General features: G+C 40.0%; 1 protein-coding gene across 15 annotated transcripts in view; it reads left to right on the top strand.

Annotated features, from left to right (window-relative positions):
- Positions 1-17607, top strand: part of CHD9 (chromodomain helicase DNA binding protein 9) — an 84786-nt gene that overhangs the window by 20987 nt on the left and 46192 nt on the right. For 12 of the 15 annotated variants that reach the window (XR_016470885.1, XR_004170063.2, XM_031615303.2 and 9 more), the window contains one exon: positions 14472-14809. Coding sequence is in view for 13 of the 15 variants with exons in the window: in XM_031615303.2 (XP_031471163.2) it covers positions 14472-14809 (338 nt within the window). In the remaining 2 variants the exon portion in view is untranslated. Of the gene's footprint in view, positions 1-12246; positions 13315-13360; positions 13668-14471; positions 14810-17607 lie in introns of those variants that run through there. The other 3 variants (XM_090149913.1, XM_090149912.1, XM_031615304.2) reach the window with 3 other exon arrangements.

Below are 17607 nucleotides of genomic sequence, written 5' to 3'. Positions count from 1 at the left end.
TAATGGCTCCAGACACACCATTGCCTCCACAACTTCCAAAATTGCATTTTGTCTTGAGACAGTTTGTAGAAAAGTAATGTTCCATAGAGTGTTTGGGAAATGGAAGCAGAACTTTTAAATGAGTTTATGAGTACTGTGGTTTTGATGGCAAAGAATCTCAAGTACATTTGGAATTGATGTGGCTTTTGTCCAGATGTCAGTGTGTTTTGTGCACTCATGTTTTACAATTTCTTTTGGCTGTAATGTTAATTCTAAACACATAAATCAGAACAGTTTCTAGTGGTTTGTCCACTCAGATGCCTTCTGCAGCTGAGAGGTGTTGTTGTCTCGCTAGTTCCTCAAGGTACAGAATTTGCACGAGCCTCTGGCTGCATGGATTTCGAAGACTCTCAAGAGTGGATTGAATTTGGCAGCTCTTAAGGATGATAAATACAAGTGAGTCGATTTCTTGGGTGATGGAGCTGAGAAGTCATCTGTTGATTTGAATAATTTTGATAAATGAATCTAGGAGTGTAGCTTCAGACTAGGAGCAGTTGACAAGCCTTATATTTTTGAACACTGTATAATTTGTATTTATTTTTATTTTGTGAGTGTGGCAGGCTTTCTTTTGCGTGGGTTATTTAGCTCGTGCTTGCACATACTGTCTTTTTTTTGCTCTCTGTGTCTTAGTGTGAAGGCACTTCCATTTGTATCTTAGGAAAGTGTTCCCACTTGGGCATGCTGCTGTTCAGGAGTCAGTCTGTAGTTGAAGGTAATTTCAGTGTTGGTAGCATATTGTATGTGTGCACATAAAGCTACTCAGTAGCACGCTGAATAGCAAACCAGAACTAGCTTTATATATTAATGGGAAGTCCTACTTTAGGAAATAATCACGGCATAACTGTAGTTTGTGCGTTGGAAAGAAAAGAGGAGCTGGCCTTTCTGTTAAAGAAAACATCTCAAATATTTTTGTTCTGAACGTTTGTTTGCTTTTATTGCAGTATGAAACACTGTTTCAGAAAGAGAAAAAAAAGTCTTTAATCTCCTTGTTTTCTTAAAACAGAGATGGAAAGGCCTTGCTCCCAGTTTGTAGCAGCAGCAAGCTGTAGGTTGGCACGCTGTGGTTGCAGTACAAGTGTACTTGCAGGAGCAGCATCAGGGATTGCTTAAACACTGAGTGGAGCACTGTGCACACAGACCCGGGGAAGCTCTCCAAAATTTAACTTATTAAAGCTGGTTCTGGAGTCCTAAAGCATTACAGTGCTGAATATTTTAATAATACTTGTGAAAATGTGAAATTGAAGCATGATTTTAACATCTGGTCTGTTATGATCTACATTACAAGTGAGAAAAACACCGTGAAAGTGCCAACTTTTCTGTGGCCTCAATGTACTGTTGTGATTGTTCTGAAATAGCTAGACTTTGGGACCACTGATTTTAAGTCAAGCTGTCTTGATTCTATTATGTCTGTGATGGTGGATTTCTAACAGTACCTTTTACGTGTTCAGATTGGAGAAATACCTGTCCTTTTGAAACTGTCATTGAGGAAGGTGTTGTTGATGTCTGACAGCCCTGATCGTGTTCAGTCAGACAAGTGTTGCATCATCTCTTCCTTTGGGGATTTTGGTTTGTGATGAAAAGCATGTCGGAATTAGAAGGTGATTTCTAGACATACATGAGTGTGCTCTCTTGTTCTTTCCCCTCACCTTTCCTGTTTTAAATGGCTTTTGATGTGGTTTTTCATATCGTGCCAGTGGCAGCCATTGCAAAGAACATCTGCCCACAAATCTAAGTGGCGTGGCTACAATGTCATCTTACGGCACGGACATGCGTACAAGGACAGGGAAAGGCACCTTAGCATCTCATCTTTGATGGTGGACTTCAGTAGAGAGAAGTTTTAAATGTATTAGCTTAACAAAAATGTTTCTTAAAGTTTGTTTTACTTGAAGCAGTGCTGAAGTCGGAACTTGTCATTAAAAGAGCGATTAAAAAAAAAGATAAGCCAAATTTATTTTGAATTTTCTGTGTTGTAGCTCTCAACTTACATCATCCTATGGAGTATTCTTTCACCTATAGTCATATGGCGTTAGGAAATACGATCGTGTCCTGGTCCTTTACAAGGGATATTTTAATGGGGCCAGGCTGCTCATCTTTTTGGCTTAGCACGCTTTAGCTGTGAGTAGGCTTTGACTGACTGGGGAGCTTCTCAGAACAGGTGAGTGACCCCTGCTCAGGCGGGACAAGAGGCACAGAGATGTGCTCCTGCTATGCAGTGCTGTCAGTGGCCAATGTGCCAGACTGCTGTCTGGTGGTAGTGGTTCCTGCTGCCTTTGGTTTGAAAATCATTTGTCTTGATCTTCACGCAGGGTCTAGTCCTGTCTTTTGTGCTGAAAGCCAGGTTCTGCTGAGATAGAAAATTACTGCTATGCTTGTTTCTGGTGAGCTGTCTTAAATCTTGCTTTTATCTATCGATCCCTAGCAGAAGCTCATGCTCCCTGCTGTTATCTGTGGCTATCCCAGTGAAGCTCTTGGATGCAGCATTCTTAGCCTAGAAGTTTTGTAGTAGGATTCTGGGAAAAGAGACAGTTTGGTTTTTCCCTTGTGGTTTTTTTCCTTTGCCTGAAATTGAATCCTGCTGGTCCCCAGTAGTATCCTGTGACGTGTGAGCTCTGTTTTCAAACCAGTGCCTTTTTAATAAATGCTTTTTCTGTGGGCATCTGGTTTCCCTCCTCTATTGAGGGAGTGGGTTTTGGTCAGGGGTAATTCTGAAAACTGTTCAATAGAAGTGGTTCTTTAGGCTTAATTTATGCTGGGGAACCCACTTTGGCACTGGAGGTTGCACCCTGGCTTAGGAAGCTGTCAAAGCAATTCCTTGAAGCTGATGGGGCAGATATGTAGGTTTATTTGAATTGCAGCGGCAGATGTCTGCCCCCCTCTGATTTAAAAGGAAATATGCTGTGCAGTCAACACTGGTTTTAATGATAATATGGGACTTCCTAGCTGTTAAATTGGGAAAAGTGATTTATTTTTATGTTGGTATCTTTTAATGTGCACTGTGTGCTGATATTTGTTATGCTGCAATTAGTGACATTGAAGACCTATTAAAAAAAAAAATGCTGTGTTCACAGGTTGGGTGAACTTCTACACTTGTTTGCTTTTAGTGAATAAAAGTAAATAGGGAGGTCATGCTTGCAAGTCTTTCTGAATACGTAGCTTATTTTGATTTAAAGATAGTTAATATTTTCCTATTAATATGGAATCATAGCTCTTTCACATCTGTTGTTGTCTTTTGTAGCACTTCATTGTTTTGCCATCAGTGGTGAAAATATATGCTGGTTTTTAACTTCTTAGTTTTTATTTTTTTGTAAAGACGGTGCTTATATCATGGAGTCATTGGCTGGCATTGCCCAAGGCTGCAGCCAGTCACAGCGCTCTGTTCCAGCAGCATTCATACTTTGAATAAGCTGCTTCACTTCACAATTTCACAAGTGAAATTTACAGTTGTGCTCTGTGACCAAAATTTGAATGGAAGTTGATAAATTATGCTGCTAAAAGAAGTTATAGAAGAGAATCTGTGTCTGTGTCCGGTTGAATCTGTTGTCATTTCTCTGACCTGGCCCAGCTTGCCTTTTTGCTTTCTGTGTGTAATTGCAGGGAGGTGCAGAGCCTAGAGGTGGGCAGGTTGGTGCTAGTTGTGCACTGTTCTTGCCTGTTTGCCCGTAGCTTTCCTCCCCTGTGATGAAGCAGCTGCCTGGAAGGAGCAGGGTGCACCAAGCCTGCCCACAGATGGCTCGGCATCTTGCAGCCCTTCCTGGCTGCTGTGGCTGAAGGACTTGCAGGCTTCAGTCTGTGGGGCAGGAGAGAAGCTTGAGAGTTTGGTGGAGAGTATTGAGGAAATTGTGACAGTAGTCAACTTCATGCGGATTAAAACTGCAAAAACTTGGTGGCAGTTTAGGATGCGAGCTAACAGGTAGCAACATCTTCTGTGGGATTTTGTAGCAAAATCTTGGTAATTTACATTAAACTCAACTTTTAAGGGTTCTGTCTCTTGTATTAAAAAAAAAAAATATTCTAAAAGTAAACAAAATATCTTGATTTAATACTGTAAACTGGCCAGAACCTGAATACTTTTGAAGTAGTATAGAAACTCAGGGCTGTAAATCTGAGTAGTAGCTGTGTTGTGCAAAAGGCTGGGTATGCAGTGAATCAGTTGGATAAAAGCTGTCTCACACGTTCAACTCTTTTGAGTCTATGCAGCTTTCTACCTGTTTTCTTTGCAGTTTTTTATGTGAGAAAGTTTTATACGTGCCAATAGGGGGTGATCTGTAATATATATAGTCAAGTGCAAGTAGCTGTAATGATCGAGCAATGTTGTCTTTAGTTTTCATGGTATTCGTTTCACAGTGTGCATCATGGCTGGTGTCCTGGTGTCTGTTTGGGTATCAGGTCATGGACATGCATACTATTACTGTGCTGTCTGGAGGATGGGGGCACTCAGATATGATGGGCCAGTACTGCTGTTCTGTTGGATGCATGGGCTGGGGATGCTGCTCTTGTATCTGGTGTACCTGTAAGTTAGGCTGTTGAATAACCAGCCAGCATCTGATGGATACAGCCTCACTGCATAGCATTTGTATACTGAGCTGAAGATGGGAACAGTTCCAGTAGGTTAGTGATAGCTTATCTGAGCTGTTGTAAAAATTATGCTTAAAAAGGGATTAAGTTTTTGGTAAAGAGTAAAACTTAAGGCATTCAGTAAATTCTGTGTGCAGTATCTTTTTCTCGTGTCCTGTATTATGAATGCAGTATATTTAATTTCAAGTATTAATTTTTCCCTGTTTCTGATTATAGATGGAATTTATAACTATGGTTTCTGATTACAGAATACCACTGGTTCTCTGGGTATCCAAGCAAAAACAAGCTAAGATTTTTGTTCAAACCTTTACTTTGCTTTTTGATCATTCTTGCAGTTCTGGAAAAATGCAAATGCTTAGCTAGCTTCCTCTTGTGACTCATAAGGCCTTCAAGTAAGCTGCTGTATTACTGCAGAGCTTGTTCCCTTCCAGACAGGCAGTTTCTGAAAGAATCTTTCCCATTAGAGGCTGCCTTGCTTCGTGTCACTGAAAATGTTTTAGACCATCGTATCAGATTTGTTTCTGTACTTAAATCTGAGCGTGTGAATTCTTCTCGACTTCAGACAACTGAACTTGCAGATTTATCTTTCTTTTAGGATGGGAGCTTGAGCACATCAAAAGAAAAAAAAAAGTAGAAAGCAGTAGTTTGTGAAGCTGATGGTTAGAAAGCTAACTACAGCATCTTTTGTTTTGTTTTTGTTAGACATAGAATTGAAACAGGTTTGAGAAATCAGAATGGAAGTACAGTAATTAGAGGCTTTTCAGGATATGTTACTCTAAATTATAAATGTGCTATATAAAACTTCTTTGAAAAAGGGAAGATGATAATGCTGAGTTTCTGTGAATATACAATTTCCTTAAGCCTTCAAAATGAATGCATTTTAATTTGTACATCAAAAATTTTCCTTTCAATCGTAGTTCAGTACTAGAGAGTATTGTGCTTAAAATAATCCTGTAGTACAGGGCAAATAGAAAATTGAATGCCATGTTGAGCACTGCAACATTTGGATTTAAAGCTAGAATAAAAATAGGTGTGAAGGATGGGTATTTTGGCCACTCATACCAAATACCCTCTGAAGAAATATGGATTCCAGTGGGGTTTCCATGGTTCTTTGGCTTGGTTGTGCTGGGATGCTTTGAGGCAACAGGGAGCTAGGGAGGCTCCTGCTTTAGCTGGAGGAAATTTAGGGTTTCTTTTGTCAGAGGATAAAATGAAAGAATGAGTATGTGATGATTTGGTGTCCAAGTGGTGGATTTTGCAGATGGTGGCCGCAATGGATTCTTGGAGGCCTAAGAAGGAAGGAGTTTGTGTTTCATTTCCCCCACTGAGATCTCTTTTCTACCTATCTACTTCATGGCAGTGGAAGGGGCATTTCTGAGATGTCTGTTCTTCTAATTTATCTGAAGTAAATCAGTGGTTTAGAAATTGCAGGGAAGTTGGAGGCATAAATGTACCAACTTGTCTGACGTGGTTGTACAGCTTTGCTTTTTTTGCAGCAAGCCAGATAAAAATTGAGCAGCTGTCACTTGAAGTTTAATGTGCGTGCATAACTGTAACCTGAGAGCTTAGCTGCGTGTTTTAAAGCTAAATATTTCTTTTAAGTCTGTAGTGAAAGGATGGTGTGATTATCAAAGCTGCCTTAATAAGGGGCAAAAGCATTCCTTATTCTGTCAGTTGTGGAGGGTGTTCAGTGTGTCTTCCTGTTGGTCTAGGCTGAGCAACATGGCAAACAAGCCAACCAGGTGAAGGTATTAATAATGTATTGCCTTGGGTTAGCCAGTGGGATGTGATGCAGTTGTAGTGGACAAACTTAGCTACGTATCATGTTATACTTAGCTAAGTTATCCTTGAGTGTGAGCACATGAAGATGTCTTATGTGTCCAGTTGTGAAGCATCCCATTGGGTGATGGTAGCAGAGGAATGGACTGCTACTCTGCACCGCCATCTTAAGTTTCACACTGTGCCTCTGTGCTGGCACGGGTTCTGGCTGCTGTAGGGATGCTTCAGATTGAGGAGCTGTAGAAGCAAGCTTGCTGATGACTGCAAAGCCGCTGTGAATGGATGTGGTCCGCAGTAGCGATACTGGCATTTTTCTGCTCTCCTTATCTATGTTGCTCTCAGTGTGCTCTTTTAAAATTCAGCACGTAGTAGCAGGAATAGAAAATGTTGCCCACAGTAAGTTTTACTTGCTACGTTTTGTTACTATGTGTTAGATTTCCCAGAGACCCTGTGCTCACAAAGCGGAAAGACAGAATACCAAATCATTTTGCAGTAGGACAACTTGCTTTGCTTGTGTTTCTATTTTGGTGGTGATTGTTCTTTTATAATAAGAGAGTACTTTTATAATAAGTATTTGAATATTTATCACTTAATCTTCAGCTAAGTCATATCGAGATTTCCTGTTGTTTGCTTGTATTTTATGTTGTGGTTTTGTTTTCAGTATTAGAAAAGTTAGGAAGTAGTACCATCTTACTCTTATTTTGATATTTTTCTAAGGAAGAACAGGCTTAGTAAATTTTCTTGCTTTTGAAATCTGAGGAGTTCAGGAAAGACGTATCTTAGTATTTTTGTCTACAGAAAAGCATACATCCTGAAGTACAGTACAAATTATTCATTACATCCCTAGTTGTACTTTACATTTACACTTAGTATCTCTTCAGAGAGTCCCTTTACTTTGTACTCAAAACATAAAGCAAAAATAAGCCAAATGAGAGAATACCAAGTTTCCAACAGAATAAAGCAAAATAAACAGCTTTTTCCACTTGACTCCAATATTGTTATTGATCAGGTTCTAGCACTGTGAGAGACTACTTTAACTGATGTCTGTTCAGCAGTGAAAGACTGAAAATTAGTGCTGTTTCAGTTAGTGTTGTATTTCTTTGGAGTTCAAGAGGCCTTCAGAAAAGAAGCTTTGCAGCATTCCACTCGGGACGGTTACGGAAGCTGTCTGAACTTTCTGACCTGTTAAACAGAACTTTTCCTTTTCTAAAAGCAGGTGTACCAGTAAGGATAAGTTTTCCATGTACATTCTAAGACTGCCTTTGTTGTTCTGAGATGTCAGTGGATCAATATATTTACAGGGCTTTGTTCAGGGTTTTTGAACTCTGGTGACTGGTCACTTCAAATCAGGAAGATCTGTGTTCTTTTCTCGTCCATAAGTACTTTGTGAAACATCTCGTGCGTCTACCTGATTTGTTTTGTAGAGTATTAAATCAAGTGTTGGTTTGTTGGATGGTTGGGTTAGATTTCTTGTTTGGCTTTGGAGTTACCTAAAAGTTGTCATGTAAGATCACTCAGGAGTGTAGAAAAGTAACACAGGCTGTGGTGCTTTTTTGCTGGATCTGTTTGTATGTTTTTGGAAATAAAGCTGAAACTTTTGGATCCATAGGATAGGCAGTAGAGGCTTTGCAAGAACTGCAGCAGTGTGGAATGACTCTAAAATTGGTCTGAACCCTGGTAATTCAAATCTGTTGTGCATCCACAACTCCAACTGACTAGAATGTGATCATTGCATTTTCTTCAACAGCTTCATTACACGTCAAGTGTAGCAGTACTTCCAGTGGAATACCCAACGTGCAAAAGGTATGCAAAGAGTTGGGCTAAGATTAGTACAGCTACACAATATTACTGATTCTTCATGTGGAAAAGCAGCAATGGCACTGGGACAGCTGGTTGTCTTTTTATATTCTGTGCTATCATCCACGTAAATGTAATATTTGGTTGAAGCCTTGAGTTAAACTTGCTTTAACTTCTGGACTACAGTAACAAAATTTATGTTCTGAGGTGACTGTTACACAGATTAAACAGCTGCATTGATGCTTTACTGGAGTTGTCAGTCATTCATTTATCAATGTAACAAAAAAAGGAGACAACCAAGGTAATTTTTTTCCTGTTCTTTTATCTATTTGTAACATTTCAATATTAATTTCAATTAGGTTTCAAGGGTCTATTTCTTAATTCTGTGTCCTTGAAATAGATATTTATTAGTGATGATAATAAGAAAGGAGAAGAGTGAATATTATCAGTATATTGCAAGAACTGCAGCTTAGGATGGTTCATTTCTTAATTGTTCCATATATATCCACCAAAAGAAAGGAAAATGATAGAACCCCATGGACAGTGCTCTTTGCTTGGTAGATGGTATGGGGCAACTGCTGAAGAAGAGACTTAAAAATCAACTCTTTGAACTCTTAAGAGTTCAACTCTTTGAAAGGGTAGATAACATCAGGACAAGGGGAAATGATTTTAAGTTGAGGGAGGGAAGATTTAGGTTGGATGTCAGGGAGGAGTTCTTTACTGTGAGAGTTGTGAGGTGCTGGAACAGGCTGCCCAGGGAGATTGTGGATGCCCCATCCCTAGATGTTCAGGACCAGATTGGATGGGGCCCTGGGCAGCCTGGTTTAGTATTAAATGGGGAGGTTGGTTACCCTGCATGTGGCAGGGGGGTTGGAGATTCATGATCCTTGAGGTCCTTTTCAACCAGGGCCATTCTGTGAAAAGCTTGAATAAAAACTCTGAAGGGGAGTGTGACAGCTTAAAGCATTAGCAGTTTTCAAATTCTGATGTGATCACAGTGTGAAAATAAATGACAATCCGATTTGGGCAGAAGCACAATACTGATTATTGTTTAGGTGATTCCTGTATTTGCGGTGTAGCTGGGATATTGATACTATTTCAGCGACTTGATGTGCACAAAGGGATTCCTTGTTTATTAATAAACATGGACAAAGATGATGGAGTGGCAGTGCACGAGGATCGGGTTTCCAGGTGGCTAATTTTAGCTGCTTTCAGTGCGGTTGATGTCAAGGTCATCTTGTTCTGCCTCAGGACCTGGTAGATAAGCAAGAGCTGTGCTCTCTCAAGACACAAAGAGGGGTTGGAGATTCATGATCTTTGAGGTCTCTCCCAACCAGAGCCGTTCTGTGAAAAGCTTGAATAAAAACTCTGAAGGGGAGTGTGACAGCTTTTTTGTTTTCTACGATAGGTAGGATCATAATTTAATTCTTAGCTAGTATTTCGATGAGCATATGCACGAGTGAGAGCCATTTAAAAATATATAAATACATAGAATATAATTAAGTCAGGAATGCATGATTCATTAAAATACCAGGGAAAGGCATTACAAGTCCTCTGAGGATATTGAGAATGGATGCAACTCGATAAAGAGACTTGACCATAAAGACTGTACGCTCAGAGTTGAAAGCAGTCCTGCTCTAGCATGAATGGCCACAGGTTCTGGCAAAAGTAAAAGTGATGTTTTGTTCATGGAGGAGGATCTGGGAGGATTTCCTAGGAGATGGAAACTTCTTGTATGTTAAAAATGTTTTCTTCCTGGGGCTTCCTTTTGAAGTTGATACACCAGGGATGTGGAAAAACTACTTATTGTTGTAGGGCAAATTTGAAGCACGTTTCGATTTTCAAAGGAAAAGAAGAAAACTGATTGTAAGCATTCATGGCAGTGGTTTCTCCTTGCTTTGGGAAGTGCTGTTAGGCCAGCGAAATGCCTGTCTTGCAAATACCATGCAGGTGTTGCAGAAATACCTTTCTGCAAAACGCCTTCAGCAGAGTACTGGTAGGAAATGGGATGATCAATGACTTCCTCTCTGGATATTGTCCAGTAACCTGATCATTTTGACATTAGTTTAATTAAGATACCAATCTGATGTGTAATGTACCTTCTACCTCTCAAAACAGTGTTTGAGTTTTTTGAATGCTGCTGAAGTTTTTTGAATGCTGCTGAGGTATTTTGAATATTGGTGCTCACCATCTCCTGTGAACGTGGGGTATGTGTGGTGAAGTCTACAGCTGTCGTCTTACTTGTTCCACCCTTAATATCCCTTAAGGATAGCCTTGCAGTGTGAACAGCAGCACAGCCCATACGTGCTGCTCCTGATGGCTTTTGTGGGTGGCAGCAGCATGAACCTGATACAGAGTTGTGGTTCTTGGCACTTCCCTGCTGCCCGCAGGACTCAGCGCAGCAGCGGGCAGCTGACTGAGCCCCAGTAGTGCCACTGCTGCTGCTTGCCGAAGCTGTTAGCAGCAGAAGATACCCTGGAGCTGTTCTGAATCGTTGCATTGTTTTGTGTTCGGTTATATTTGGATGACCGTCTTCGCAACCGTGAAAACTAGAAGCTTGTTTTTCCAAATAAAATGCTCATTTTGTAAATATGCGGCTGCCTTGGGGCTTTCCTTTCCGCTTTCTCCCACATCTTCTTCACTTAAAAATTCCTCTCAGTGCTGATGGATGGAATAGGTTTGTCAGCTACTGGCAAAAAGATGTGCACCCTGGGGGTGTCTGATCTGTGTCCCTTCTCAGTGGTGGGAGGGCTGTTTTTGGCTTGGCAGAAAACTTTGCCCTGTTTTTGTAGATGCTGTGTAGCTTTTTGGGATTTGTTTCCAGTGTACATGATAATTTATAACTGTTTATGACTGTACTTTTTTTTAAAGATTTAATCAATACTCAGAATACAAGACCTCTGTGGAATTAAATCCTTACCTGGCTTTGATTTGCAAGTCCGTGCAGCTACTGTTCTTTGTAAAGCAAGGGTATTTCTGGTTCTTCTAATCTCAAAACAATTGTGTTGTTTTGCAATTTTGTGTGTGTGTGTGTGTGTGTGTGTGTGTGTGTGTGTGTGACAGCGGTGACTTCCTTGGTGCAGGTTTCATTACAGCTTTATTTAGCTTGTAATGGCTGGCTGGTGTCATCCTGTGTCTTCATGGATGTTATTCCCATATGCTTAGAAATGTTCATAGCAAAACTGAAAAAATAAGTTCTCAGTTTTCTAACAAATACCTTAATGTTGCTGGTGTGCAGGACATATAACTGAATACAGAAGCTGTAGAATGGACCAAGAAGTAGTGGGTCAGCCTCCAGGTTAAAACAGCCAGTCACCTCGTCCAGCATGCTCCCAGTTCTACATGAGGGAGGTAATAGAAGCTGGTGAGGAGTAACGTGGGGGGCAGCTTTGAGTAGATACGTCATATGAAACTTCTTTTTAAAGCAACTAAATGTTTAGGAAGATTACTTCAGAAAATTGCCAAAAAGCTACTGTTGCCATTATTGCCCACTAATTAAGTTGGCACTTTTTTTGTTGTTTTTCTCAGCCCCAGAATGGTTCAGGAAGGTATCAGTGTATGTTTACAATCCTCTGACCTTACCAGCTTCAGTAGCACTTGGCTGAGATGAAATTATACTGAGAGTGCATTAGGAAACTTCCTTAATTTTATTTAGCTGATCTCAGAATGCTAGAACAGTACATTATTTAGCATTTTGCTAAGCTATGAAATTGTAACTTGAAAGATAAATGATTGCAATTTCTGTTATAGGTTGGATAACCATAACATCAAAGCATCTTTGCTACAGTTCTAAAAACTAAAATGAAAATTTAATAGTTGTCTTTGTAGTTAAGCTGCATATTTGCAGAAATATCTTTGAATGTAATGACACTGATAACTAAAAAAATTCATCCCATTCATCTGTACCAGTGAATAATGAAGTTCATCTTGAAATAAGGCTGAAGAAGTAGAATCCCAATCAAGACATATTCTTAAACAGACCCAAAATCCAAAGAGAAGTCATATCCCAATCTATTTCCTGATTCTTCTTTAATGGGCTTCCAAGAAAAGCAAGGATGTTGGTAGGGAATAGCAATGATGTCGAAGCTTCTTATTTTTCTAAGGACTTTAAAAAAAAAAATTAGAAAACCATACCAGCTGCTTGCTTTTCTTTGATACGTTGACAAGAACACAATGAAAACTTATCTAGTCTATTAAAATAGCACCTTAAAGCTCCTTTAGGAGGCAGAGATTATCACCTGGCCATGTCCTGTGTGATGGAGGAGGCCTTCATCACAAGGTGTGCGATGGTCTGGGCAGAGGGGGGAGGGGAAAAAGCAGGGAAGGGGTTTCCTCCTTGATCTGAAAGAAGCTGTAAATTCTGCAAAAGGGCACTTACATAATCGCTGTTGCTTGTTTGGGGTACAGAATTCAATTGCAAAAAGAAAAAAGCAAAAGATATATTGCAGGACAAAACATGTTTGAGGCCCCCAAGGTTTTAATGTCTGTGTTGCAGCCTCCTCATGTCGATGCGAGACTCATCGTGTTACAGGGAAGCCTTGGCCACAGGAATACGCAGTTCCCACAGTTTTCAGCCTAAGAGAAAATAGTATTTGCAGTTTTACAGCAGGAGGTGGAAGAGGAAGAGTTAATCCCGATACCACATGTAGGGAAGAGCAGTCCTTTGGGGGTTAAATTGCAGAGTCTAATGGAATAATAACTGGTAGCACCATCTGCTGGCCTACTTCCGCAGAAGGAGTCAGTATTTTTAACGACATCTCTAATATTCATGCTGATGCATTTTGATGCTTTGTGCATTCATTTCTTTCTGTGCTTTGTTGGAATCTGGCTATCTGCTTACAGCTGTGTTGGAAATCCTGCTCTGGAGGGGCGGCGGGCAGGCTCTGCCCTACCTGCGCTGGGCGATCAGCGGCTGTGTGCTCACCAAGGGAGGAATATGTTGATAAATCACAATGTGCATTTGTGGAGGGTTGTGCATATCTTGGCTGCAGCTTGCTAAATAGGCCATTTAGCAATCTTCTTTCAATGCTTTTCTCTTGAGCACTGCCTGGGGTGCTGAAAAAGCAGAGGGCAAGCCTTTGTCTGACGCCAAAAATGTCTTCAGTGAAGAGGCCAAGAGGAAGGGTAAGTGAAAGCCTGAATGAGTGGGAGGAGGAGGGGTTCTTTGGGCTAAAAGGCTAATGGGATTGAATAACCTTCCTTATTACTGGCTGCTGCGGCGGGAGCCGTGCTGCATCGCCATCTTGAGCTTGTTGCTGTTTGCTCGAGCCATGGTTATTTGTTAGAGCTTGTAGGCCTTGAGGTGGCATTTCAGTGATCCCGTGCCGGCCTCCCTCCCTGCCGCAGCACCGCTCTGTGCCTTTGATGAGGCGCGGGTAGAAAATGGATCCAGTGAAGTGCACTGGATTCAGCCTGGAAATGTGTTTGGAAATTGCTGGTGGCTTTTCTTCGTGCTGTAGTCAGAGGCGCCTTTACGGGTGAGAATGTAACATAAGTGTTATCTGCCGGTTTTTGTCTGTTTGAATAGGAAATTCTTTCCATTCCTTGGAGGGGGAGGGGAAGAAAGCAAAAACATGTCTTCTGGTCTGTGAAGAGCCTGGTGGTCGGGGCATTGCACTCGCGTGTAAACAGCCCCGCATCGGAGAAATAGCACTGAAAAGCCTGAAAATCAAAACAGGACGTACATTTTCTAACTCAGATACTGGCACTATGTTGGTCGTAATAAAAATACTGCTTTCTGATCCTTTTATCAGGGAGAGCAGTGTAGGCTTAGTTTTGGATTGCTTTTTTAATCTTGATTTTGTTTTAACAACGATGCTGTTTAGCACTGCTTTAGCCCTGTGGATATGATGCTTGCTCTAAGGTATTTGTACCCCGGTATATTACTGAAGAAGAGATGCTAATGCTGTTACCTTGGGGAGGTCTTGGTTTGTTCAGATTTTATGAGGAGAATATTTTCTGGGGATGTTGGAGATGTGCGTCAAACGTATGGGAATGCTTGAAAGGCTGCGGATCGGAGTGAGGAACTACGGAGAAGGAAAGAATGCTCACAGAATTAGGGGAAGATTTTTTTAAAACTAATTTTAGGACATAGACGGGTTGTTTAAAGTCAACAATTGATGTACTTATTCTGAAACCCACGCAGAATTCCTTCTTTGTTGTGTCTGTATGTGTCTCTGCAAGTTTAATTCCGGATTTAAAAAGCTTGCACTTTTTCTTCTAAGAAATATTTAGTATCTTAAAATAAGGGTTTTTTGTTTACTTTTTGTCTCCTGCCGCAGCCTCCTTCCTCCAAGAAGACCGATGGTTCAGGATCACATACTAAGTCACAGAATACCCAGGTGAGGGCAATGTCGGAAAAGAAGCAGAGGAAAAAAGCAGACTCTGAAAGTAAACAAGAGAAGGCAAATCGCATAATATCTGAAGCGATTGCAAAAGCAAAAGAGAGAGGAGAGAGAAACATCCCACGAGTAATGAGTCCAGAAAACTTCCCCAGTGTTTCAGCTGAAGGAAAAGAGGAAAAGAAAGGTAGAAAAGTTAAATCGAAACCCAAGGACAAGGAAAGTAAAAAGCCAAAAACTGGTTCCTCATCCAAAACTAAAGAGAAAACAAAAATTGGGTAAGTAGATCTAAATGTCTTCTTACTTCTCTTCAGATTTCTTGAATCTGTGATAAAAATGAAAACTGCTTACTGATAATGTTCTCATTTACTGCCTACACAGAATTCTTCCTAATGAAGTCCATGTGTGGACTTTCTTGTTCAGGAACAAGAGTGCTTTGTTTTCTCTTCAGCTGAAATCATTTTAAAACTGTCCTTTGAAAGGAATGGCTTCTGTATTTTAAATTTATGCCAGCATTACTTTATACTTACTTTGAAGCTTAGACAGCACCGCATTATCTTTCATCTAGTGCTGTCATCTGTTCTGACTCCAAACTAAGTTTATCTGATAATATAAATGCTGTGTTTGTCAATTCTGGCTTATATTTTCAATGTATGATAAACTGCATAGGACAAAACTGGAAGTTTAATGAACTAGCTGGCAGATGAATATTCTTACGGATATTGTGTACTATATCAAAAGTACAGTGCATATTTGTATTTTAAGTATTTTGTGTTCTTTAGTTGTATCAATTTAGTCTGCCCTCTTAAAGATTGTGCAGACTCAGCTGGATCAAGCTGAGTTCATACCCTGGGGGTAAGAAGCCTCCGAGAAACATGTTAGATGTCAGAGAGCTGCAAGGAATTCCATACCTGGCACACTTCTGACTGCATAGCTAACCTAGTTCTCCAGGATACTTTTGAAGGAAAGAATGTGATTTCCGACATGAAGCTTGTCAGTCAAGACTTGAAACAGAAGCCTCAGCTATGGTTCAATTCTTGTTTGAAATCCTTTGCCCTTCCAGTGATAACAGCAATAGGAACTGGCATATCTGTCTAGATTTAAATGCCTCGTATGCATATTTCATGTTTAGACAGCATAAATGAATGTTCTTTTAATCAGCCCATTTCTCTGCATTTCTGCTTTTATTCCTGGTGTGATACTATTCTTGTATGCTCCAAATAAACTACTTCCTTGAGAATTAGTCCAATAGTATAAAGGTTACTGTTCCAAATGTTACGTGATTTTAACCAGAACTTTACTGGTCGTAATTTTTCTCTTTGCTTATGGGATTTGCACGAGTGCTGCTTATGCTTCTGAGCATTTCATCACATTTCCTCCTCGATTCCCATCCCCCCATCTCTTTTAAAGTTGAGTTTGGGATATATACTCCCAAAGTTGCTTTCATGTTTATTTGTGTTACATAGCAGACATTTTGTGGGTCGTTCTAATCAGGAAGCTTACACACTACTTTTGGCTAGTGTCATTTTCTGGATCCTTTGCGTGTGTTGTCCTAAGTATGCTTTATAGCTGTTCATCCAAATAATTAAGAAGCTGCTGAAAAATAATCCTTTTGATATGCTACATAATTCCAGTAATGTTTTTGCTGCTTTTTAATCAGTGTAGTCAAATCAACTGCTCTCCTCGAGTAACAGTTCAGCATTCAGTTTTGTCTTCATGAAATGCTTAGCTGTGCACATCAATTTGCATCCCTTTTCTAGTTGTCATGAAGTAGTATCAAATGACAGGTAGACATTTGTCAAACTGTTTTTAACAGTGATGCTTGTGCTTGATCTGAAGCTGGTAGACAGCTTCCCATTTAATTAAGTACGGTCAACTTTAGGTAACTTGGCTGCAAGCTGTGAAGGTTTGCATCCCTGTTATTTACCACCCCAACTGCCTAAAGCCCCAGTAACATGCTGTTGGGTAGTGTTATCAAGTAAAGAGTGTGGGACAGGAGAAGCTGTTAGAGAACTGTGAAGTGAGTCTTCTGGAGCCACCTATTACAGATTGTACAGAATTTACATAGATGCACAGCTGTCCAACGAAGTATATTGTTTCTGGACACCCACATGCATTTTTTTATGTGAGTACTTTCATGTGGTGTTACGTTGTGTTAGCACTATTTTATATCTTCTATAATGCATGTATTTTTACAAATAACACCAGCTGCTTAGCAAGGATATGTACTGCAGTGATTTTGAAGAGCAGTAATTGCAAGAAGACCCTGATGTTTGTTTAAAAATAATCCTATGAGTGTTTACTATGCCAATGTGGCTATTGATCTTATGTAAGTAGAACACTTACTGTAGGATGGCTAAAACTGCCTATTCAGAGGTGGTTAAGCAGTTGTATGGCTACAGGTTTTTCATAAAACTTGTTTACGTGAAATCCAATAATTAATAAAGGTTTTAGAAGGCTAAACACCTTCTCATAAGGATATCTTGTTGTCTCACGTTGTTAGGAAAATATTTTTTAACTAATTGAAGCACATGCTGCAAATTGTGGTAATGAAATAGGTTTAGGATTTTGAGTGTGTGGGTTGCTACATTCGTTTGCCCTGTTACCTTAAAATAAAGCTCCCACTGAACATTGAGAGAAAGTTTTATCATGTTGAAGTAATACTTTAGAGGGCAGAAGTACTTTACTGGGTGAAAAGGAGAAGGGAGAACTTGAATTTCATGAAAACCTTGGGCTTTCGTTGGAAAATAAGACCTTTGTAATCTGTGGAAACCTGGAAGGAAAAGATATTAAAGGGGAAGACTAGTAATTAAAAAAACACAACTAAGTTTTGTATGTAACTCTTCTTGCTTAAATGCAAGCATGAAACCTGAAGACAGTAAAAAAAAAAAAAAAAAAGTCATTAAAAAATAATAATAAAAAATAAGCTTATGGCAGTTGAAAGTTGTTTATCAGCTACAGTTCTTTAATGAGCAATGAAACCATCAGCTTTACAGACAGTGAAGGCACACTAAAGAAACAAATGAAGCGCACGTTTAGCTGTAGTGAAGAACTCGTGTGAACGCATCGGGCTTTC

This window comes from Phasianus colchicus, chromosome 13, assembly GCF_987193195.1.
Source record: "Phasianus colchicus chromosome 13, bPhaCol1.hap1.1, whole genome shotgun sequence".
Classification (NCBI taxonomy): domain Eukaryota; kingdom Metazoa; phylum Chordata; class Aves; order Galliformes; family Phasianidae; genus Phasianus; species Phasianus colchicus.
The sequence above is the reverse complement of the archived record's forward strand: the minus strand, read 5'-3'. Positions and strand labels throughout refer to the sequence as shown.